The sequence below is a fragment of the Crotalus tigris genome, unplaced genomic scaffold (assembly GCF_016545835.1).
Source record: "Crotalus tigris isolate CLP2741 ecotype Arizona unplaced genomic scaffold, ASM1654583v1 scf7180000023688.209331, whole genome shotgun sequence".
Taxonomy (NCBI): Eukaryota; Metazoa; Chordata; class Lepidosauria; order Squamata; family Viperidae; genus Crotalus; species Crotalus tigris.
In genome coordinates this window covers 80,264-105,016 of record NW_024100119.1, presented here as the reverse complement: position 1 = coordinate 105,016, position 24,753 = coordinate 80,264, and the positions used below count along the sequence as shown (strand labels likewise).

Below are 24,753 nucleotides of genomic sequence, written 5' to 3'. Positions count from 1 at the left end.
AGGCTAGAAAAGTCAGTGCCCTCCTAACCATACCCAAGCACTATGAATTGGTTGGCGATGTCCACTTTTCTCTATGAGTTCAGGGTGACCTAACCCTAACCCTAAGTGGAATTTTCCTCCAATGCGATTTTCCCATGTATTTTACCAGGAAACATAGATAGGGCAGGCTAGAAAAGTCAGTGCCCTCCTAACCATACCCAAGTACTCCGACATTGTTGGCGATGTCCATTTTTCTCTATGAGTTCCTGGTAACCTAACCCTAACCCCTAATGGAATTTTCCTCCAGTGGGAGTTTCCCATGTATTTTACCTGGACACATAGATAGGGCAGGCTAGAAAAGTCAATGCCCTCCTAACCATAACCAGACACTCCGATTCCATTCTTACTGTCCATTTTCCTGTCCGAGGTCATGGTGACCTAACCCTAACTCTAAGTGGAATTTTCCTCCAATGGGATTTTTCCATGTATTTTACCTGGACACATAGATAGGGCAGGCTAGAAAAGTCAGTGCCCTCCTAACCATACCCAAGCACTCTGAATTGGTTGGCGATGTCCATTTTTCTCTATGAGTTCAGGGTGACCTAACCCTAACCCTAAGTGGAATTTTCCTCCAATGGGATTTTCCCATGTATTTTACCTCGAAACATAGATAGGGCAGGCTAGAAAAGTCAATGCCCTCCTAACCATAACCAGACACTCCCATTCCATTCTCACTGTCCATTTTCCTGTCCGAGGTCATGGTGACCTAACCCTAACTCTAACTGGAATTTTTCTCCAATGGGATTTTCCCATGTATTTTACCAGGACACATAGATAGGGCTGGCTAGAAAAGTCAATGCCCTCCTAACCATAACCAGACACTCCGATTCCATTCTCACTGTCCATTTTCCTGTCCGAGGTCATGGTGACCTAACCCTAACCCTAAGTGGAATTTTCCTCCAATGGGATTTTTCCATGTATTTTACCTGGACACATAGATAGGGCAGGCTAGAATAGTCAGTGCCCTCTTAACCATACCCAAGCACTCCGAATTGGTTGGTGATGTCCATTTTTCCCTATGAGTTCCTGGTAACCTAACCCTAACCCCTAATGGAATTTTCCTCCAGTGGGAGTTTCCCATGTATTTTACCTGGACACATAGATAGGGCAGGCTAGAAAGGTCAATGCCCTCCTAACCATAACCAGACACTCCGATTCCATTCTCACTGTCCATTTTCCTGTCCGAGGTCATGGTGACCTAAGCCTAACCCTAAGTGGAATTTTCCTCCAATGGGATTTTTCCATGTATTTTACCTGGACACATAGATAGGGCAGGCTAGAAAAGTCAGTGCCCTCTTTAGCACCATACCCAAGCATTTTCCTCCAATGGGAATTGGTTGGTGATGTCCATTTTTCCCTCTATGAGTTCCTGGTAACCTAACCCTAACCCCTAATGGAATTTTCCTCCAGTGGGAGTTTCCCATGTATTTTACCTGGACACATAGATAGGGCAGGCTAGAAAAGTCAGTGCCCTCCTAACCATACCCAAGCACTCCGATGTCCATTTTCTCTATGAGTTTGATAACCCTAACCCTAATGGAATTTTCCTCCAATGGGATTTCCCATGTATTTTACCTGGACACATAGATAGGGCAGGCTAGAAAAGTCAGTGCCCTCCTAACCATTAAGCACTCCGAATTGTTGTGCCATTTTGCCTATGAGTTCAGGGTGCCTAACCCTAAGTGGAATTTTCCTCCAATGGGATTTTCCCATGTATTTTACCTGGACACATAGATAGGGCAGGCTAGAAAAGTCAGTGCCCTCCTAACCATACCCAAGTACTCCGACATTGTTGGCGATGTCCATTTTTCTCTATGAGTTCCTGGTAACCTAACCCTAACCCCTAATGGAATTTTCCTCCAGTGGGAGTTTCCCATGTATTTTACCTGGACACATAGATAGGGCAGGCTAGAAAAGTCAATGCCCTCCTAACCATAACCAGACACTCCGATTCCATTCTTACTGTCCATTTTCCTGTCCGAGGTCATGGTGACCTAACCCTAACCTAAGTGGAATTTTCCTCCAATGGGATTTTTCCATGTATTTTACCTGGACACATAGATAGGGCAGGCTAGAAAAGTCAATGCCCTCCTAACCATACCCAAGCACTCTGAATTGGTTGGCGATGTCCATTTTTCTCTATGAGTTCAGGGTGACCTAACCCTAACCCTAAGTGGAATTTTCCTCCAATGGGATTTTCCCATGTATTTTACCTCGAAACATAGATAGGGCAGGCTAGAAAAGTCAATGCCCTCCTAACCATAACCAGACACTCCCATTCCATTCTCACTGTCCATTTTCCTGTCCGAGGTCATGGTGACCTAACCCTAACTCTAACTGGAATTTTTCTCCAATGGGATTTTCCCATGTATTTTACCAGGACACATAGATAGGGCTGGCTAGAAAAGTCAATGCCCTCCTAACCATAACCAGACACTCCGATTCCATTCTCACTGTCCATTTTCCTGTCCGAGGTCATGGTGACCTAACCCTAACCCTAAGTGGAATTTTCCTCCAATGGGATTTTTCCATGTATTTTACCTGGACACATAGATAGGGCAGGCTAGAATAGTCAGTGCCCTCTTAACCATACCCAAGCACTCCGAATTGGTTGGTGATGTCCATTTTTCCCTATGAGTTCCTGGTAACCTAACCCTAACCCCTAATGGAATTTTCCTCCAGTGGGAGTTTCCCATGTATTTTACCTGGACACATAGATAGGGCAGGCTAGAAAGGTCAATGCCCTCCTAACCATAACCAGACACTCCGATTCCATTCTCACTGTCCATTTTCCTGTCCGAGGTCATGGTGACCTAAGCCTAACCCTAAGTGGAATTTTCCTCCAATGGGATTTTTCCATGTATTTTACCTGGACACATAGATAGGGCAGGCTAGAATAGTCAGTGCCCTCTTAACCATACCCAAGCACTCCGAATTGGTTGGTGATGTCCATTTTTCCCTATGAGTTCAGGGTGACCTAACCCTAACCCTAAGTGGAATTTTCCTCCAATGGGATTTTCCCATGCATTTTACCAGGAAACATAGATAGGGCAGGCTAGAAAAGTCAGTGCCCTCCTAACCATACCCAAGTACTCCGACATTGTTGGCGATGTCCATTTTTCTCTATGAGTTCCTGGTAACCTAACCCTAACCCCTAATGGAATTTTCCTCCAGTGGGAGTTTCCCATGTATTTTACCTGGACACATAGATAGGGCAGGCTAGAAAAGTCAGTGCCCTCCTAACCATACCTAAGCACTCCGAATTTGTTGATGATGTCCATTTTGCTCTATGAGTTCAGGGTGACCTAAGCCTAACCCTAAGTGGAATTTTCCTCCAATGGGATTTTCCCATGTATTTTACCTGGACACATAGATAGGGCAGGCTAGAAAAGTCAGTGCCCTCCTAACCATACCCAAGTACTCCGACATTGTTGGCGATGTCCATTTTTCTCTATGAGTTCCTGGTAACCTAACCCTAACCCCTAATGGAATTTTCCTCCAGTGGGAGTTTCCCATGTATTTTACCTGGAGACATAGATAGGGCAGGCTAGAAAAGTCAATGCCCTCCTAACTATAACCAGACACTCCGATTCCATTCTTACTGTCCATTTTCCTGTCCGAGGTCATGGTGACCTAACCCTAACTCTAAGTGGAATTTTCCTCCACTGGGATTTTTCCATGTATTTTACCTGGACACATAGATAGGGCTGGCTAGAAAAGTCAGTGCCCTCCTAACCATACCCAAGCACTCTGAATTGGTTGGCGATGTCCATTTTTCTCTATGAGTTCAGGGTGACCTAACCCTAATGGAATTTTCCTCCAATGGGATTTTCCCATGTATTTTACCTCGAAACATAGATAGGGCAGGCTAGAAAAGTCAGTGACCTCCTAACCATAACCAGACACTCCGATTCCATTCTCACTGTCCGTTTTCCTGTCCGAGGTCATGGTGACCTAACCCTAACTCTAAGTGGAATTTTTCTCCAATGGGATTTTTCCATGTATTTTACCTGGACACATAGATAGGGCAGGCTAGAAAAGTCAGTGCCCTCCTAACCATACCCAAGTACTCCGACATTGTTGGCGATGTCCATTTTTCTCTATGAGTTCCTGGTAACCTAACCCTAACCCCTAATGGAATTTTTCTCCAGTGGGAGTTTCCCATGTATTTTACCTGGACACATAGATAGGGCAGGCTAGAAAGGTCAATGCCCTCCTAACCATAACCAGACACTCCGATTCCATTCTTACTGTCCATTTTCCTGTCCGAGGTCATGGTGACCTAAGCCTAACCCTAAGTGGAATTTTCCTCCAATGGGATTTTTCCATGTATTTTACCTGGACACATAGATAGGGCAGGCTAGAAAAGTCAGTGCCCTCCTAACCATACCCAAGCACTCTGAATTGGTTGGCGATGTCCATTTTTCTCTATGAGTTCAGGGTGACCTAACCCTAACCCTAAGTGGAATTTTCCTCCAATGGGATTTTGCCATGCATTTTACCAGGAAACATAGATAGGGCAGGCTAGAAAAGTCAGTGCCCTCCTAACCATACCCAAGTACTCCGACATTGTTGGCGATGTCCATTTTTCTCTATGAGTTCCTGGTAACCTAACCCTAACCCCTAATGGAATTTTCCTCTAGTGGGAGTTTCCCATGTATTTTACCTGGACACATAGATAGGGCAGGCTAGAAAAGTCAGTGCCCTCCTAACCATACCCAAGCACTCCGAATTTGTTGGTGATGTCCATTTTGCTCTATGAGTTCAGGGTGACCTAAGCCTAACCCTAAGTGGAATTTTCCTCCAATGGGATTTTCCCATGTATTTTACCTGGACACATAGATAGGGCAGGCTAGAAAAGTCAATGCCCTCCTAACCATAACCAGACACTCCGATTCCATTCTCACTGTCCATTTTCCTGTCCGAGGTCATGGTGACCTAAGCCTAACCCTAAGTGGAATTTTCCTCCAATGGGATTTTTCCAGGTATTTTTCCTGGACACATAGATAGGGCAGGCTAGAAAAGTCAGTGCCCTCCTAACCATACCCAAGCACTCTGAATTGGTTGGTGATGTCCATTTTTCTCTATGAGTTCAGGGTGACCTAATCCTAACCCTAAGTGGAATTTTCCTCCAATGGGATTTTCCCATGTATTTTACCAGGAAACATAGATAGGGCAGGCTATCAGTGCCCTCCTAACCATACCCAAGTACTCCGACATTGTTGGCGATGTCCATTTTTCTCTATGAGTTCCTGGTAACCTAACCCTAACCCCTAATGGAATTTTCCTCCAGTGGGAGTTTCCCATGTATTTTACCTGGACACATAGATAGGGCAGGCTAGAAAAGTCAATGCCCTCCTAACCATACCCAAGCACTCCGATTCCATTCTTACTGTCCATTTTCCTGTCCGAGGTCATGGTGACCTAACCCTAACTCTAAGTGGAATTTTCCTCCAATGGGATTTTTCCATGTATTTTACCTGGACACATAGATAGGGCAGGCTAGAAAAGTCAGTGCCCTCCTAACCATACCCAAGCACTCTGAATTGGTTGGCGATGTCCATTTTTCTCTATGAGTTCAGGGTGACCTAACCCTAACCCTAAGTGGAATTTTCCTCCAATGGGATTTTCCCATGTATTTTACCTCGAAACATAGATAGGGCAGGCTAGAAAAGTCAATGCCCTCCTAACCATAACCAGACACTCCGATTCCATTCTCACTGTCCATTTTCCTGTCCGAGGTCATGGTGACCTAACCCTAACTCTAAGTGGAATTTTTTCTCCAATGGGATTTTTCCATGTATTTTACCTGGACACATAGATAGGGCAGGCTAGAAAAGTCAGTGCCCTCCTAACCATACCCAAACACTCTGAATTGGTTGGCGATGTCCATTTTTCTCTTTGAGTTCAGGGTGACCTAACCCTAACCCTAAGTGGAATTTTCCTCTAGTGGGAGTTTCCCATGTATTTTACCTGGACACATAGATAGGGCAGGCTAGAAAAGTCAGTGCCCTCCTAACCATACCCAACCATACCCAAGCACTGAATTGGTTGGCGATGTCCATTTTTCTCTATGAGTTCAGGGTGACCTAACCCTAACCCTAAGTGGAATTTTCCTCTAGTGGGAGTTTCCCATGTATTTTACCTGGACACATAGATAGGGCAGGCTAGAAAAGTCAATGCCCTCCTAACCAGAACCAGACACTCCGATTCCATTCTCACTGTCCATTTTCCTGTCCGAGGTCATGGTGACCTAAGCCTAACCCTAAGTGGAATTTTCCTCCAATGGGATTTTTCCAGGTATTTTTCCTGGACACATAGATAGGGCAGGCTAGAAAAGTCAGTGCCCTCCTAACCATACCCAAGCACTCTGAATTGGTTGGTGATGTCCATTTTTCTCTATGAGTTCAGGGTGACCTAATCCTAACCCTAAGTGGAATTTTCCTCCAATGGGATTTTCCCATGTATTTTACCAGGAAACATAGATAGGGCAGGCTATCAGTGCCCTCCTAACCATACCCAAGTACTCCGACATTGTTGGCGATGTCCATTTTTCTCTATGAGTTCCTGGTAACCTAACCCTAACCCCTAATGGAATTTTCCTCCAGTGGGAGTTTCCCATGTATTTTACCTGGACACATAGATAGGGCAGGCTAGAAAAGTCAATGCCCTCCTAACCATACCCAAGCACTCCGATTCCATTCTTACTGTCCGTTTTCCTGTCCGAGGTCATGGTGACCTAACCCTAACTCTAAGTGGAATTTTCCTCCAATGGGATTTTTCCATGTATTTTACCTGGACACATAGATAGGGCAGGCTAGAAAAGTCAATGCCCTCCTAACCATACCCAAGCACTCTGAATTGGTTGGCGATGTCCATTTTTCTCTATGAGTTCAGGGTGACCTAACCCTAACCCTAATGGAATTTTCCTCCAATGGGATTTTCCCATGTATTTTACCTCGAAACATAGATAGGGCAGGCTAGAAAAGTCAGTGCCCTCCTAACCATAACCAGACACTCCGATTCCATTCTCACTGTCCATTTTCCTGTCCGAGGTCATGGTGACCTAACCCTAACTCTAAGTGGAATTTTTCTCCAATGGGATTTTTCCATGTATTTTACCTGGACACATAGATAGGGCAGGCTAGAAAAGTCAGTGCCCTCCTAACCATACCCAAGCACTCTGAATTGGTTGGCGATGTCCATTTTTCTCTTTGAGTTCAGGGTGACCTAACCCTAACCCTAAGTGGAATTTTCCTCCAATGGGATTTTCCCATGTATTTTACCAGGACACATAGATAGGGCTGGCTAGAAAAGTCAATGCCCTCCTAACCATAACCAGACACTCCGATTCCATTCTCACTGTCCATTTTCCTGTCCGAGGTCATGGTGACCTAACCCTAACCTAAGTGGAATTTTCCTCCAATGGGATTTTCCCGTGTATTTTACCAGGAAACATAGATAGGGCAGGATAGAAAAGTCAGTGCTCTCCTAACCATACCCAAGCACACTGAATTTGTTGGCGATGTCCATTTTCCTCTCTGAATTCAGGGTTGCCTAACCCTAACACTCATGGAATTTTCCTCCAATGGGATTTTTCCATGTATTTTACATGGAAACATAGATAGGGAAGGCTAGAGAAGTCATTTCTGTCCTAACCATTCCCAAACACTCCGAGTCCATTGGCACTGTCCCTTTTGCTCTCTGAGGTCATGGCTCTGCTACTTCTTTTCCTACAATATCCTAAAGAACTGATTGGTCCTAACTGGCCACAGTGGTGCGAATACAAGAGAACCCTGGTTTAATATAATTTGGCAAACTTCTGCTTCATGAATTATCTTAGCCAGAATGATGATCAAACTGCAAAAGTCTGTAAAGAACTGTAGGCCAGTTCTACCATTGCCAAAGCAACTCCCTCTTTTGTATAAACTACAAGTAAACAACGTGGGAAGAAATGCCAACACTTATGAATCTTTTAATCTTTCAGATTAACATAATCATGTCAGTTAATGAGAAAGAACCCTCAGGGCCAAAGGGATAAATATAACACATCCTTGTAGGGCTTATTCTTCAGGTGCTGATAAATCTTTCGAAAAACAGGATTACAGGGTATTCTGCAACCCTCTCCTTTTTCTCCTTAAAAAAGGAGAGAGTTTCCCATTTCTCTCTTGACTCATTTGAAAATAACAAAACTGTTGCATAATTCTCACGGATAGATCCAAAATGGAAAAAGTGTAGGCCTTGTTACATCCAAATCTTAAGAGAGAGGGGTATCATACAGAAGCAGGCAACGGACACTGGACTTAACATGTCATGGGTCCACTTCTTGATCCCACTTCTTGAAATGAGTCGGGAGAAGAAAGCACAGAGCTGCATGGTGGCTTGGATCAGGGATTGGAGGGCTCTGGACTGACGGAACAGCCACAGTTGGGTTAATCAGATGACCAACAGCTGGGCTCGAACTGAAAGAGCTGCAGTTGCAGCGAGTTAGCTCGGAGGCTCCAGGCAAGGATTGGGAGCAGCTGCTGACAGTTAGTGATGAGGTGGAGGTAGAGCCCACACTTCCTCCCGGATCAGGATGAGCAGGGCAGAGAGGAGACAGATGTAATGCTGGTCAGTCAGGCTACACGCGAGGAGGCAATCTCGCCTATCTGGAAGAGTTGCACCAGCGTCGCCTATTAAAATCCCATTCTGCAAGTGGACGTTGCTGGGACGACGTGTCCAATGTCGTGTTGTGTGTTCCATGTATCCTGATCTGTGACTTGGTATCATGACTTGGCTTCTTGACTTTGGACTAACCTTTGGACTCCGTTTGTGTTCCGTTTGGACTGGATTTCTGTCTAGTGACTCTTGTCCTGCTGTCTTTGGTAATCGGACCCTCTCACTGTGTATTCTACTTGGAAACCTGCTGGGGAGTTTGAATAAAAACCTTGAACTCTTTGCTTTGTGAGTGTGTGTGCGTGTGTGTGCATGTGTGTGGGGGCCGGGCAGCACAAAACCAAACTTTCTTCAGACAATTTCACTAACAATGCAGGGGTGTCAGGGAGAGTCAAAAAAGACAAAATCGTAGCCATAACAATGAAAGTCCTACCCTTTGTGGTGTACTGTTGTAGGGGAAGAGATAGCAGATCCTAGAGGTGGAATGAGAAGGGGAATCAGCCTAGAATCCCTACGTAGTCAGAGGAGAGCTAAACACAACCCCTCTTGAGTGCTGTTGGTCCTTATCTAAGTCTAATCAGGTGCTGATCATTTGTTGAGAAGATTCCTGTGCATAGACGTTTAGCAATAAATCAGTTTAATTGAACCTTCATGTGTGGACCTGGTCTTTTGTGCCTGACAGTGTTGCATGCATAAAGAGTTTTGACAACACTGTTACAGCCATCTGAGATCCATATGCCCTGGCAACCCCTGAACCAATCCACTTTTTGGCTTAATGTCATGGTTCCGACAGATGAAACTCTTCAAAAAACTTCCAGGCATTGTTTACCTTAAAGAAACTTTATTGGAATAGCATAGCATCGGCATTAACATGGTTGAAGCCAAAAACTGGATTCCCCTCCCCTGAGCACATAGTATCAAAGCACAATTCTCCTCCAATTAACAGTCATAAATCATGTTCTCCAATTAGTTTGAAATGCAGGCTTTCCCTCCAGTTCTCCAGACCGCCAATTCTTATCATCTCTTATTTCATTAACCTTGGTTCACGCACTAAGTCCAGTATTATTATGTCTATCTAAACTCTTATGCACATTCCTCTCCCCCCCCAGCATCATCTAACTCTAAAAGTAAAATGTAAGAAGAAAATGGTTGCACCTCTGTTGCCAAAGCAAAAACATCCGACGTTAGCAGGGTTGACAGAAGGAAGTAAAACAAAAATATCTAAATTAACTTTCTAAAGAACCTCCATTGCTTTCCAACTTTCATTCCACCTTTGAATGCAGACTTGCTAAACTGGAACTCAGAATTAGCCAATGGATTTCTGCATGCAATGCCATTGATTTCCTTAAGGACTTATACAGCATTACATTTTAATGTGGTGTTTAGCTAAAAGGAACACTGTACTGTTTTTTTTTTTTTAGTAATCCTCATAATTAAAGTATTTGTATGCTGGAGCCATACATTTCCTGATCAAAATATTCATGAATAGGGCTTAAGTGGTGGCTGCGTCTAATTTAAGACCACTCGAATCTTGAAGGCACATTTTCAAACTTCGCTGAATACTAATTCAATGTTTATATCTTGGCATTCAAGTTATTAATTTTTGCAATCTATTTCCTTAGGTTCAAAAGAAGAAAAGGTGTCACATTTTTAAAGAAGTTAGAAATCTGTAAGAATAATTTCTGAAGAAGACGTGTTTTACCCCATTAAAAATGATCAGACTTGCCAATGTTACCTCACAAGAAAATTCTAACTTGATGAGTAGAACCTTCCATCATAAAGAAATACGAATACCAAAACTACTCTGAGTAGTTTCAGCTTTTAAACATCTTCAAACAACTAGAAATACAGGAAGTCCTTGACTCACAACAATTCATTTAGTGACCATTCAAAGTTACAACGGCGCTGAGAAAAGCGACTTATGACCGTTTTTCACACTTAACGACCATTGTGGTCACGTGATCAAAATTCAGATGCTTGGCAACTGACTCATATTTATGACGGTCGCAGTGTCCCTGGGATTGTGTGATCCCCGTTTGTGAGGTTCTGACAAGCAGAGGCGATGGGAGAAACACTAACTTAATCACCACAGTGATTCACTTAACAAATGTAGCAAGAAACGTCATAAAATGGGGCATAATTCACTTAACAAGTATTTCGTCTCAGCTGTGCTGACTTCATTGGGTTTGTCAGTCAGAACCTGGACACTAAACCATCTCTAGTTAATTGGTGCCCAAATCAGTATATTAAAAGCCTAGAAGTTTCCCTCCCTTTAATCCAGGGATTCTTCAGATTTGGCCCTTTTATGACTTGTGGACTTCAACTCCCAGAATTCCTCAGCCAGCCTACCTGGCTGAGGAATTCTGGGAGTTGAAGTCCACAAGTCATAAAAGGGCCAAGTTTGAAGACCCCTGGTCTAGCACAGTTTTTCAATCTTGACAACTTTAAGATCTGTGGACTTCAACTCCCAGAATTCCTCAGCCAGCATGGCTCAGCTTGGAAACCTCTCCCTTTCCCCTCAGCGTGCCTGGCTGAGGAATTCTGGGAGTTGAAGTCCACAAGTCACAAAAGGGCCAAGTTTGAAGATCTCCCTGCTTTAATCACACAGGTCACATTGTCCAATTAAGCGTTAGGCCCTTGTTATGAGAGAATGTCTTTCATTCTCAGTAAACAACTTTTGAGAGACCTTGACTCTCACGGATGGGCAGATCAATATCTGAAGCCTGCATTTCATTCACCCCTCCCCTCCCCCTGAGTCTGTAGGCAAGCTAAGAAGCAGGAATAGATAAAACAGCGTAAGAATTCTTCCAAGCTTGACAAGAGGGCTTTTTTTTTTTTTAAAAAAAAAGGACAACCATTTGACTGGGATAGTATAAGGTCTCCTGCCACGAGCAGGGGGTTGGACTAGAAGACCCCCGAGGTCCCTTCCAGCCCTATGCTTCTCTGTTCTAAACTGAAGTACGCCATATATGAAAAGTTGCAGCAGATTCTGCAACCATGTGAAAAATTAAATAAGATGGACAAAGAAACAAGCCCGTGTTCAATCATTTAAGACAGGGGTCCTCAACCCCCGGGCTGTGGACCGGTAGTGGAAAAACCACGATACTTACATCAGAAGACAAGACCATGAAGGGTTGGAGAAAACAGGTTTTATTTGCGCAAAGGTTCAGAGTATTCATATGACAAATTCTGAACCCTGAGTTACTCCCAGGGTGTCATTTTTATACATCTTGTCACCCACGCTTTTACCCAAGGGATGACTTCTTATTGACCTTTACCATACTAAAAGAGAGAAGTTCATATCTTGAGACCACACGCGTAGGAAAAGGGAAGTTGATACAATGTGCAGAAAACCACACTCCCCTACACGCGTCATATCTTACACCATTTGTGACTTTCGGTTGGCACGTTTTGTAAAAATGTTTCTTCACAGAATTGCACACAGGTCATCACACTCAGCCAGTTTATAATATTAGTGAATGCTTTCAAAACATCACCTCTGTTAATTAAAATGTCGTTTATAGTATTTTTCCATCTCCCTTAATGGCATTTTCTACCTGCCGCAGACCGGTACCGGGCCACGGCATGCCATCAACACAAACAAGCGATGCCCCATCCGTGGGATGCAGGCAGCACACAAAATCACGAACTCTCAGGTCCGTGGAAAAACCTCTCTCCACGCAACTGGTCCCTGGTGCCCAAAAGGTTGGGGACCTCAGATTTAAGAGACCGAAGATGGTGAAAATGTTTTTTTTCTCCTTTCTCTTTTTTCCTTTTTCTTTCTGAAATCCTAACAGTTCAGGTTAACAACTGTTTCTTAATTGAGATATTAACTACTGTAGTCTAATCTAACAAAGACTTCTAGAGGTTTTAAAGCCATATTTCCCTGAATGCCAGCCGGCAGTGCAAAGCAAAGGTTTCTAGCATCTCACGAACGGCAATTATTTTTTTGTTTTGGTATCATGGGATAATTATATCAGAGGGCAGCAAAAGGTTATTCCAATACTGTATATCAAGAGATAGATGGAAAGTGGTTTATTTACCCATAACATATTTACCTATAACAGAGTTGTTGACACATATTATAAATACTTTACCTGGCATTTGCAACTAAGTATGAAAAATAATTGCTAAAGCCATTTTCTTCCTGTTATTGGCAAAATAATACTATGGAAGTAAAAACATTGTCTCCAAAAAAACAAAAAAAAGTGAACGCTTTTGTTTAAAATGACACATATTCTGAGTGCCATTTTCAACATCAAATCAAATCAGAATTACAGGAAAGGGTAAGGATTAAAAAAAACAACGCAATGTTACCGCAGTGGTGATGATATTAGCAACCTAGAATCAGCACGATGGAGGAATTTTGCCGACCAGAAACCATGTATTAATAAACACCAGTGACAAGGTTGTGGCGTTGTGACTGTAAAAGGCCGGTTTGACATTCATGTCTGGCTGCAAGGCATTCTCTGTCGTGAGAGGTTCACATTCAACAGAGAATACAAATAACGAGAACAGAAATACAAGAGGCGCCTTGACTAGTTGATTGGCTTCTGGGAAAATGACCCCTACACAAGATTTGTAGACAGACAGACGGGGAAGAAGCTAACCACCAGATTGCGAGAGTGTGGGCCAGTGGTTAGACAAGAGACCTGAACCGATTTGTAGCCTCCCACTACAAGGAACAAGGACATGCATTTAATTTCACAGCTACTACATTTGTTGGCCGAGCAGGGACAAAACCAGCCAGAGAAATGAAGAAATACTAAAGAAATAACGAGAACACAAATACAACAGGCGCTTTGACTAGTTGATTGGATTCTGGAAAAATGATCCCTACACAAGGTTTGTAGACAGACAGACGGGCAAGAAGCTAACCACCAGATTGTGAGAGTACAAGCCAGTGGTTAGACAAGGAGACCTGAACCGATTTGTAGCCTCCCACTACAAGGAACAAGGACATGCATTTAATTTCACAGCTACTACATTTGTTGGCCGAGCAGAGACAAAAACATCCAGAGAAGTGAAGAAATGAATTGAGTTCCTTGAGGATGTGCTCCAGCACAAAAAGCATCAAAAGCTAGGGAGAATAAACCTTTGGTTCTGGTGACCGACTCAGATTGGATCTTACAGGATTAGTAGATATCTGCAGGCCCGTTCCTTTCATTGTCCATTCAGTTTTTATTTTGAATATTGGCTGTACCACATTTCCAAAGAAAGCCTTTCTAATGAATGGAAGTTCCATACAATTCTGCTGTGATTCCCTGAACTAGGACAACAATGGGGAGCTCTGAATGACACTTTGAAGAAATACCACGAAAAATGTTTAGTGAGCCAATATTGCAGAGAAAACTGGGAGAGAATGTTTATAGCACATGGTGAACTGTGGCTCTATTGTAGAGATCCCTTGGTGCCCTCTGAGCTTGGTTGTTTTCTTGCAGACGTTTCATTACCAAACTCGGTAACATCATCAATGCTAGGGTAATGAAGGCTAGGTAATTTCAGTGCTAGGTAATTTCATTTGATACGGAAACATCTGTAAGGAAACAACCAAGTGCAGACGGCACCAAGGACCCCAAGAGAAAATTACATTTGCCCTATAGATCAGGGGTCCCCCAACCCCCAGTCTGTGGACCAGTACTGGGCCATGACATGCCAGCAACCGGTCCACACAAACAAGCAAAGCCCCATCCGCGGGATGCAGGCAGCACACAAAACCACATACCCTCTGGTCCGTGGACAAACCTATCTCCACGGAACTGGTCCGTGGTGCCCAAAAGGTTGGGGTCCTCTGCTATAGAGAGTCAAGTCTTTACAACAGAAGCAGGAAATGGTTCAAATTACAAATTACATTATTATTTGCTTGGCCAATAATTTGAAACAACGTTCAAATCATTGGCCAAGCAAAAGGCAGAGTACAGTTCGAAAAGCAGAATCTCAGCAAGACAAAAAGTCAAGCGTTCCAGAACCAATGCTCCTTAGAGCGAAAATGCTTCAAGTGTTGAAACACCTATCAAGTCTTTCTCAAGAAGCAATTGAAAATCAGACAGTACTCCTGAAAAAAAAAAAGCCATCTTTTGACAAACACTTCAATCTTCCGATAAACAGCTCTTTTTGTTTTCCTGCATCCTTGCACGTCTATCTCTCCTAGGACTGAAAAGACTTGTGTCACGATCTGACAGGGGATGTCCGTGGGATGGGGTGGGGATGTTTATTGATAAAAGATTCTAAAAAGACAAATTGAAAAATAATTAAAATACTCAAACTCTGCAGATTAAAAACTTAAAACTGTAGAAAAAAAATGACTAGGGCAGGGGTAGGCAACCTTGGCTCTTTTATGACTCGTGGACTTCAACTCCCAGAATTCCTGAGCCAGCATGGCTCAGCTTGGAAACCTCTCCCTTTCCCCTCAGCATGGCTGGCTCAGGAGTTCTGGGAGTTGAAGGCCACGAGTCATAAAAGAGCCAAGATTGCCTACCCCTGGCCTAGGCCTAGGCCGCTTTATGACTGGTGGACTTGAACTCCCAGAATTCCTCAGCCAGCATGGCTCAGCTTAGAAACCTCTCCCTTCCCCTCAGCATGGCTGGCTCAGGAATTCTGGGAGTTGAAGTCCACGAGTCATAAAAGAGCCAAGTTGCCTACCCTTAGAATTAATGAGAAACTTCCTGACAGTTAGAACAATTAACCAGTGGAACAACCTGCCTCCAGAAGAGGTGAATGCTCCAACACTGGAAGTTTTTAAGAAGAGACTGGACAGCCATTTGTCCGAAATGGTGTAGGGTTTCCTACCTGAGCAGGGGGTTGGACTAGACGACCTCCAAGGTCCCTTCCAACTTTATTATTATTATTATTAATTATTATTATTATTATTATTATTATTATACCCCTGGACTAGGGGAAGAATAGCATGAGGATGAGGGGTTTTTTTACCACGTCAACCGCCTCCGGAGGGAAGCAGTTCCCCGTGGGGACACAAGCCAACCCAGCCAAACCAAGTTTTAATACCCTTCCAGAAGGCCAGAGGCTAGGAGCACATCTAATCTGCAGTGGTAGAGAGTTCCATAGGGACAGACGGAGAAAAGGCTCTTCTTGAACCACCTGCTGGAATTCCTTAACTAATGGGATCTGTAGCAGGCGTCTTCCGCTGGTGTGAATGGGATGAGATGGCTTTTTGGATACCCTGGACCCACACCCACACATTCCCGTAAAATCAATATGGTGGCCACAACTGCAGGATTGAAGTCTTTCCCCCTTTGTTACGTGTCACAGCACTTACCAATAGCAATTCAACTTATATACTGCTTTACAGCCCTCTCTAAGCGGTTTTCAGTGCCAGCCTGTGGCCCCCAACAATCTGGGACCTCATTTTACCGACCTCGGAAGGCTGGAAGGCTGAGTCAACCTTGAGCCGGTCAGGATTGAACTCCTGGCAGTGGGCAGAGTTTGCCTGCAATACTGCCTTCTAACCACTGCGCTACCACAGTTCTTACAGCTGTCTGGTGCATAAGGGAAAGGACTCTGATCACACGATCACAGCTGCTACCTTCATTTTTATGATGCTCCCAAGAACATCCTTCAACTTGACAGTGGGACGTTCTTGAGCTAAAGCAACTCTCCCAATCGTATCATTTCAGCTCAGAGGAAGGGTTGAGCTATCTACCCTTTCTAAGTTCTGAAACAAAGAAGACATGCTAAGACAAGTCACAAAGAATGAGCTTTTTTTTCATCCCCTTTCTTAACACTTTTAGACTTCGTCTATGGTAGTGTTGAACCTGATTGTACCAGTATAGATTATTTATTTTTAGCCATTTGGAGAGGAAAGGTTTTTTGAGCCAGAAAAAGATTTTATGCATTCTAAAGTTCCACTCCGATTCCAGGTCAACATGATATATACTAATGTCTCACGAATTCCATTTTTATTAATGATTTTGAGGAGCGTTGAAGAAATGTATCGACAATAAACCTGAGGGCTTCAGTAAACTGCCTGCTGAACATCTATTAAGCTGGTATTTTAAAATCTACATATCACTGCCATTTTTTTCTCTCTGTTTCCCATATCTTGGGTGGTTTTTTTTTTCCTTTCTACTTTTCATTCAGTTTTGAGGAAAAAAGCATATTAAAGCACCTTCCCCTGACTTTAAAAGTGCTGCATCAGCTTCTGAAGTACATTAATTTGTGTGAGATAATTAATAACGGGAAAGAAGATGTGTGTGAGTGCATTGTGAGGTTGACATGCCCATCTATTACAGCCTCTGTTGGAAAGATTCTCATGAATAAGGAATCCAGTTCATTATACAAAATATTTCCACTCGAAACTAATTTCAGCCAATTACAGATCATGAAGGGGATCCGCTTGACACCTTAACTTTACAAGTGGTGCATGAATTCATCTTAGCATTCATTCTTCTTATTAAGTTGTGTAATGGCAGATTTTAATTACATGTGCCTATTTCTGTTTCTCATCGGAGAAAGCAATTATGTTTGGAAGTTACCAGTGAAAGCAGGCCATCAAAGAACATGGTAGCTGGACACCATCAAAGCGGACACCAGCCAGAACAAGAAAAACTCAAAGAAGCCGAGCAAGATCAGAAGATGTGGAGAGATCTGGCCCATAAAATTGCCAAGAGTTGTTCATGACTGAATGGATATCACCACCACCACCATCATGACCTTCATCATAGTCATCATCATGGTGATGATGATTGTGATGAAGATGATGATGATGATGATTGTGATGAAGATGATCATCATCATTACAATCATTATCGTGATCATCATTACAATCATTATCATGATGAAGGTCATGGTGGTGGTGGTGGTGATATCCATTCAGTCATGAACAACAGTCATTATTATGACATGAACATCATGACATGAACAACAGTCATGATGATGATGATGATTGTGATGATGATGATGATGAACATAATGATGATCATGATTATAATGATGATTATAATGATTATTATCAAGATCATCAGAATCATCATCATGAACACCATGACCGTCATGATCATCATCACCATGAACATCATCATCATCACCATGATCATCATCATTATCACTATGATCATCATCATCATCACCATGATCATGATCATCATCACCATGATCATCATCATCAACAACAACATGATGATGATCATCATCACCATGATAGTCATCATGGTCATCATCTATCCTTCTCTCTTCACTGAGGAAAGAAATTACCAACACTGCCCTCTATTCCAAATGTAACAAAATGCATATTGTGCCACATTCTAATGTGATGTCCTAATGCAAACCTCGAAAATGGGAGAAACATCACAAAACTGCCAGGTAGGGGTTGCAGGAAGACTGCCCTTACCTTCATAGGTTCCGCTTTCCAGAAGAGCACCACTTTTCTCCAGTTCCATAAAATCTTCAACAGTGATGAAAATATAATCCACCCCAGGAACTTCCCCCTCCTTATGAGGCCTTGTAGTGCCTGTTTTGAAAAAAAAAGAAGAAAGAAAGAAAAATCAGATTGTTACATGCAGCAAAGAGCAGCAGATCACGAAAAACTGCAAGACCAGGTCCACACGTGAAGGTCCAATTGAACGGATTTATTGCTAAACAGTCTATGCACAGGAATCTTCTCAACTAATGCTTGGCATTGCTTAGAGTTAGATAAGGGTGAGCTGCACTCAAGGGAGGGGTTGGATTTAGTTCAGTTGTGGCTACGTAGAGATTCTAGGCTGCTGCCTCTTTTCACTCCACCGCAGATTTGCTTCATGTACATCAGACTCCCAAAATGATTTGCGCACAGTTCAGTTCATTGCATAATGTCGTCAACTGACACATTTCATTAGTGCAGCTTTCTAACCAATGAACACTAAATATGGATGTTTATTTTATTTCTTTCTCCTGTGTTGGAAAACTGCTAGAATGAAGCCACTCATTAGGAAGCAATAAAAAAATGAACAGCAGCAAACAAGAAAGAAAGCCATCAATCAAGATTTATTTTTCAGTACTTCTAACAAAATCCTATGTTCAGTGGGACTTTCACTGTTCTTCACTGATGATAATGATGATGATGATGATGATGATAATAATAATAATAATAATAATAATAATAATAATAATAATAATAATAATAATTGGCACCTTGGGTGCAATCCCAAAACAACTGGAGTACCACTTGAGCACCATTGGCATTGACAAATTCGCTATTAGTCAATTGCAAAAGGCAGCCTTATTAGGAACTGCTTCCATCCTGCGACGATATCTGTAATACCATCAAACATCCACATCTGCCTATCCCAGGTCCTGGGTAAGGACTTGATAGGTAGACAAAATGCCAAATCCAGTCTGAACATCTGGCTGACTGTGCGATGATCCATAAACCCCCAGTGAGGCACTACCTTGACGTGGTTGTGGGGCTTGTGTACTCTGAGGAAGATGAGAGCTATGCCAGAGGTTCAACCATACTGGACAGGTCTCATCAGAGGAGTCAGACAAAGAGTGTCTCTCCCATAAAAAATATGGTGAGACGTAAATTTCAGAATGCCATACCGGCTTGGACGTCGCCCGGGTTAACAAGGTCCGCACTAGATATTGGAGTTCCTGGATATCTGGTGAAAAATGGGTTACAGGACTCAGGACTGTTGGCTGAGCAACCAGGGCCAGCAGCTGCAGAACTACTGGAAGAAAAGGTCTTTACCCGTCGCAGATACACAGTGATGGAAAACAAAGAAATAATGATCTGTTACTACAGATCAAGTCCAACAAGAAGAGGATATCTAAAACGAATGCACCAGTTCTGGAAAGAACAACATCCAGAATCAGAAATAACAGAACAGAGACTAGCAGATCAACGCCGATTTATAACACGAAATAAAGTATTCACAGAAACAGAATTGGACGAACTGCAAAGGTTTACCCAGGGCAAAGAAATCAAAGCCTTACCAGAAGTAATCCAGAATGTAGAGGCAAACCAGGGGGAGTTGGCAGTGAAGGAATCCAGCAGAGCTATACAACTGTTCTCATTTGGAAACCAGGCACCTCTTCCTCAGGAAGAACAAAACCCTCTAACTAAAGAAATAAAAGAATTGAAACAAAGAATAACTGAGCATCTAGAACAGCACAAAAACAACAGAATAAGGCTACCTGCATTGAAGCTTGTTCCAAAGAAACAGCTAGCACAAGCATTAAAAGATGCAAATACTGCAATATCAAGTATAAGCACCAATTCACTGCAAGAAACAAACCAACTAATGTACAGCACAGCTGCAGTTATAACAGAATACCTGGGATGCAAAATCAACAAAAAAGAAAAACAAACAAACAGTGCACCAGAAAAATGGAAGGTTAGACTAGAAAATAAGATCAGCAAGTTAAGATCACATGCAAGCAAGCTAGAACAGATGAAAGAAAAGAAGCTGAAGAACAAGAAGACCAAAGAATACCTAATCAAGAAATACCACTTAGAAACAAGGAAGATCAAGGAAGCACTGGAAATAATAAAGCAACAAATAACAGCTATAGCCAGGAAAATCAGTAGATATGAAGCTCGAATTGCAAACTATAGGCAGAACCTCCAATTTCAATCCAATCAGAAACGTTTCTACCAATCCATCAATGGAGAAACTGCAAGGAATCAGTCAGTACCTGACAAGGAAGAAACAGTGCAATTCTGGAAGCAGATATGGGATAACCCAAAGAAATACAACAAGGATGCAGCTTGGTTAAAAGAGGTGGATGCAAATAAAACAGAAGTTGAAATGAAAGAACTAGTAATAACAACAAAAATGGTAGAAAAAAGAGCAAAAAAAATCAAAAATTGGTCAGCACCAGGTGAAGATGAACTGCATGGGTTTTGGTTGAAACATCTAACTGTTATACACCCACTCATTGCCAAACAATTCAACAATATACTACAAGGAGGAGAAATTGAAAAGTGGCTAACAACTGGGAAAACCTACCTAATAATGAAAAATCCAGCAAAAGGGGCAACACCAGGTAACTACAGGCCAATTACCTGCTTACCAACAACTTTCAAATTACTAACTGGTGTAGTAGCTGATGCAGTGCAACAGCATCTAGTTGAAAACAATCTCTTTCCACCTGAGCAGAAAGGAAACCGCCCCAATAGCAGAGGAACAAAAGATCAACTCCTAATAGACAAAATGATCTTGGAAAACTGCAAGAGAAGGAAGACCAACCTGAATGTGGCATGGATTGACTACAAAAAGGCATTTGACTCTCTGCCACATGATTGGATAATCAAGTGCCTAGAAATAACAGGAGTCAGTAGAAACATCAGAAAATTTGTGCAAAGATCGATGGCACAATGGAAGACACAGTTGCAGATCAATGGTGAGAGGCTGGGAGAGGTTAATATCAAGAGAGGAATATTTCAAGGAGATTCATTATCACCATTACTATTTGTTATTGCACTGTTTCCTCTGTCAACAATACTGAATAACTCAGGACATGGCTATCAAACATCAAAAACATCTGCCAGACTATCCCACCTCCTTTATATGGATGATCTGAAGCTGTATGGAAAAACATCATCTGAAATAGAATCGCTGCTCAACACTGTCCGTATATATAGCCAAGATATTGTAATGGAGTTTGGCTTGGACAAATGTGCCACACTTACTATCAAACAAGGAAAAATAGTGAAAACTGAAGGAATCAAGATGCCCCACGAAAATAACATTAAGAGTCTGGATGAGGAAGAGTACTACAAATACTTGGGTATCCTTCAAGCTGACAACATCAAGCACACTGAAGTCAAGAAAAAGATTAGAGGTGAATACATCAAGAGAGTGAAGAAGATCTTAAAATCCAAACTCAATGGAGGAAATACCATAAAGGCAATCAACACCTGGGCAATCCCAGTCATTAGGTACACAGCTGGAATAGTGGACTGGACTCAAGCAGAACTAAAAGCAATGGATAGGCAGACCAGAAAAATAATGACAATGAATCATGCCCTTCATCCACGCAGTGACATTGATAGACTTTATCTACCAAGGCAAATAGGTGGGCGTGGAATGCTACAAGTACATCAGATGGTTGAAGAAGAAAAAATGGCTTTGGAAGAATATCTGAAGAACAATGATGAAGATGCACTGAAATTAGTATATCAGGAAGGCTTACTGACTACTGGAGAGACCAAACTGGCCTACAAGAAAGACCAAATGAAGAACAGAATAGAGGCATGGGAAGACAAAGCACTACATGGCCAATACATGAAAAAAATAGCTGGGAAAGCAGATAATAATAAAGACCTGGCAATGGCTAAGAGCAGGAAAATTGAAGAAAGAGACCGAGGGACTAATTCTGGCTGCACAAGACCAAGCCTTAAGGACAAATGCATACAAAGTCAAAATTGAGAAGACAGCAACAGACAGTAAGTGCCGCCTATGCAAAGAAGCTGAAGAAACAGTGGACCACTTGGTAAGCTGTTGCAAGAAGATTGCACAACTGATTACAAGCAGCGGCATGACAAAGTAGCAACAATGGTGCATTGGAAGATCTGCAAAAAATATCACTTGCCTGTAAGCAAAAACTGGTGGGATCATAAAATAGAGAAAGTCATAGAAAATGATAAAATTAAACTGCTCTGGGACTTCAGAATTCAAACAGACAAGCACCTGCAACATAACACCCCAGACTTAACAATTGTCGATAAGAAAGACAAAAAAGTCTGGATAGTGGACGTGGCAGTGCCTGGAGACAGCAGAATAGAAGAGAAAGAACTGGAGAAGATAACAAAATACAAAGACCTACAAATAGAAATAGAAAGACTGTGGCAAAAGCAAGCAAGGGTAGTACCAATAGTAATAGGCTCCTTGGGTGCAATCCCAAAACAACTGGAGCACCACTTGAATACCATTGGCATTGACAAATTCGCTATTAGTCAGTTGCAAAAGGCGGCCTTACTAGGAACTGCTTCCATCCTGCGACGATACCTGTAATACCATCAAACATCCACATCTGCCTATCCCAGGTCCTGGGTAAGGACTCGATAGGTAGACAAAATGCCAAATCCAGTCTGAACATCTGTCTGACTGTGCGATGATCCATAATAATATCATTGCACAGTCAGCCAGATGTTCAGTCTGGATTTGGCATTTTTGTCTATCTACGGAGTCCTTCCCAAGGACCTGGGATAGGCAGATATGGATGTTTGATGGTGTTACAGATCTCGACGCAGGATGGAAGCTGTTCCTAGTAAGGCTGCCTTTTGCAATTGACTGATGGTGAATTTGTCAATGCCGACGATGGTGTCCAAGTGGTGCCCCAGTTGTTTTGGGATTGCACCCAAGGCGCCTATTACTATTGGTACTACCCTTGCTTGCCTTTGCCACAGTCATTCTATTTCTATTTGTAGGTCTTTGTATTTTATTATCTTCTCCAGTTCTTTCTTTTCTATTCTGCTGTCTCCAGGCACTGTCACGTCTACTATCCAGACTTTATTAATTATTATTAGTAGTAGTAGTATTAGTATTATTAGTACTACTACTACTACTACTAGTAGTAGTAGTATTCTTTATTGCAAAACTAAGGACCAGCCAGCGAAAAGATCAGAAGGAAGACTGATTGAGTCATCACCAAGAGGACCATCAGGCAAGTGGTTCCAATGCTTAATTGTTCTCACAAAATGGTTTTTCTCTTATAGTAGTAGAGGCGCACTCAGAACCCTAACCCCAAAAATACAGTTAGGTTGTTGGTGATGGGATGCTTTTTATTCTTCTTGTTTTAATCAGAGGGTACACACTGAATTTGGAATACTTTTACCACCCCTGCTTCTTTACCATTTGGAATCTGCTGGTCTCTGCTTGCCTTCCCAGTGAGCTGGAATTATATGCTCAATTTGCGGACACCATGGCAATCTGTGGGCTCTCTCCCCATGGCAGATGGGAAGCCAGGCACACGGGAGAGCTGTATAATTTATGTGCTGTTTTTGTCTCTGAGTTGTTTTGGAGGGTACTTAGCATGTAGGAATGGAGGCAATTTTCCGAACTGGCAGGAGAGGATGTCTGCCAATTCCCAGTGTGCTTAAATGGGAAATGTGAAGAGACTTATGTTCATGGGCATCGTTGAGAGGCTTGTCAGATTCAGTGGAAAAAATCTCAGCTGAGCTTTTGAGAGGAATCCTACAAAATAGAGCAAGTGAGTGTCTCTGCCGCAAGCAGACAATCCCAACATTGCTTTAATTTATGTGTCAAATAATTATAATATATAGATTGAAATCCCTGAAGAACTGGTTCTCTGCGTGGATGCAGGTCTAGAACGGACGTCCGGCATCCCTGCACTTCCAGTGGGCTGTTCTAGGCCCAGTTGTTTTGGGATTGAACCCAAGGCGCCTATGTTGTTGTTGTTGTTGTTGTTGTTATTATTATTATATTGTTATGCATTATTGCACCTTGGGAGTACATACGCTGACCATGTGACCGTTGGATGGAATGTATTTGCATTACAAGGGGGGACAGGATAGCAGTCTTCCAATATCTCAGGGGCTGCCATAAAGAAGAGGGAATCAAGCTATTTTCCAAAGCACCTGAAGGCAGGACAAGAAGCAACGGATGGAGACTAATCAAGGAGAGAAGCAACCTAGAACTAAGGAGAAACTTCCTGACAGTTAGAACAATTAACCAGTGGAACAACCTGCCTCCAGAAGCAGTAAATGCTCCAACACTGGAAGTTTTTAAGAAGAAACTGGACAGCCATTTGTCCAAAATGGTGTAGGGTTTCCTGCCTGAGCAGGGGGTTGGACTAGATGACCTCCAAGTCCCTTCCAACTTTACTACTATTATTATTACTGCCATAGACGCATATTGACTGTCTTCAAATATTATTGTGTTTTACAACCATCTCGCATGCTATTCTACAGATCTAGCAATTCACTTTTCTGCGTCGTAGATCCTCCTCTAAGGACAATAGATCTTTGTTTGTACGAATCTAAAGAAAATGTAAAACACAGCTTGAATTCAGTCCTTGCTTCTGAGTGTAAGAGACAATAAGATATTAGGAGAGAATCCATCTTGAGGGGGGATTTTTCGTTGTTGTTTTTTTTAACCA

General features: G+C 42.5%; 1 protein-coding gene across 1 annotated transcript in view; it reads right to left on the bottom strand.

Annotated features, from left to right (window-relative positions):
• The window catches only part of LOC120297778 (membrane-associated guanylate kinase, WW and PDZ domain-containing protein 2-like), a gene marked incomplete at its 5' end in the record, with an annotated part of 114,952 nt that extends 96,789 nt beyond the window's left edge, over positions 1–18,163 (bottom strand). The window contains one exon of the mRNA XM_039320797.1: positions 18,044–18,163. Coding sequence (XP_039176731.1) covers positions 18,044–18,163 — 120 coding nt within the window. The remainder of the gene's footprint in view (positions 1–18,043) is intronic.
• Positions 18,164–24,753: the final 6,590 nt, after the last annotated feature.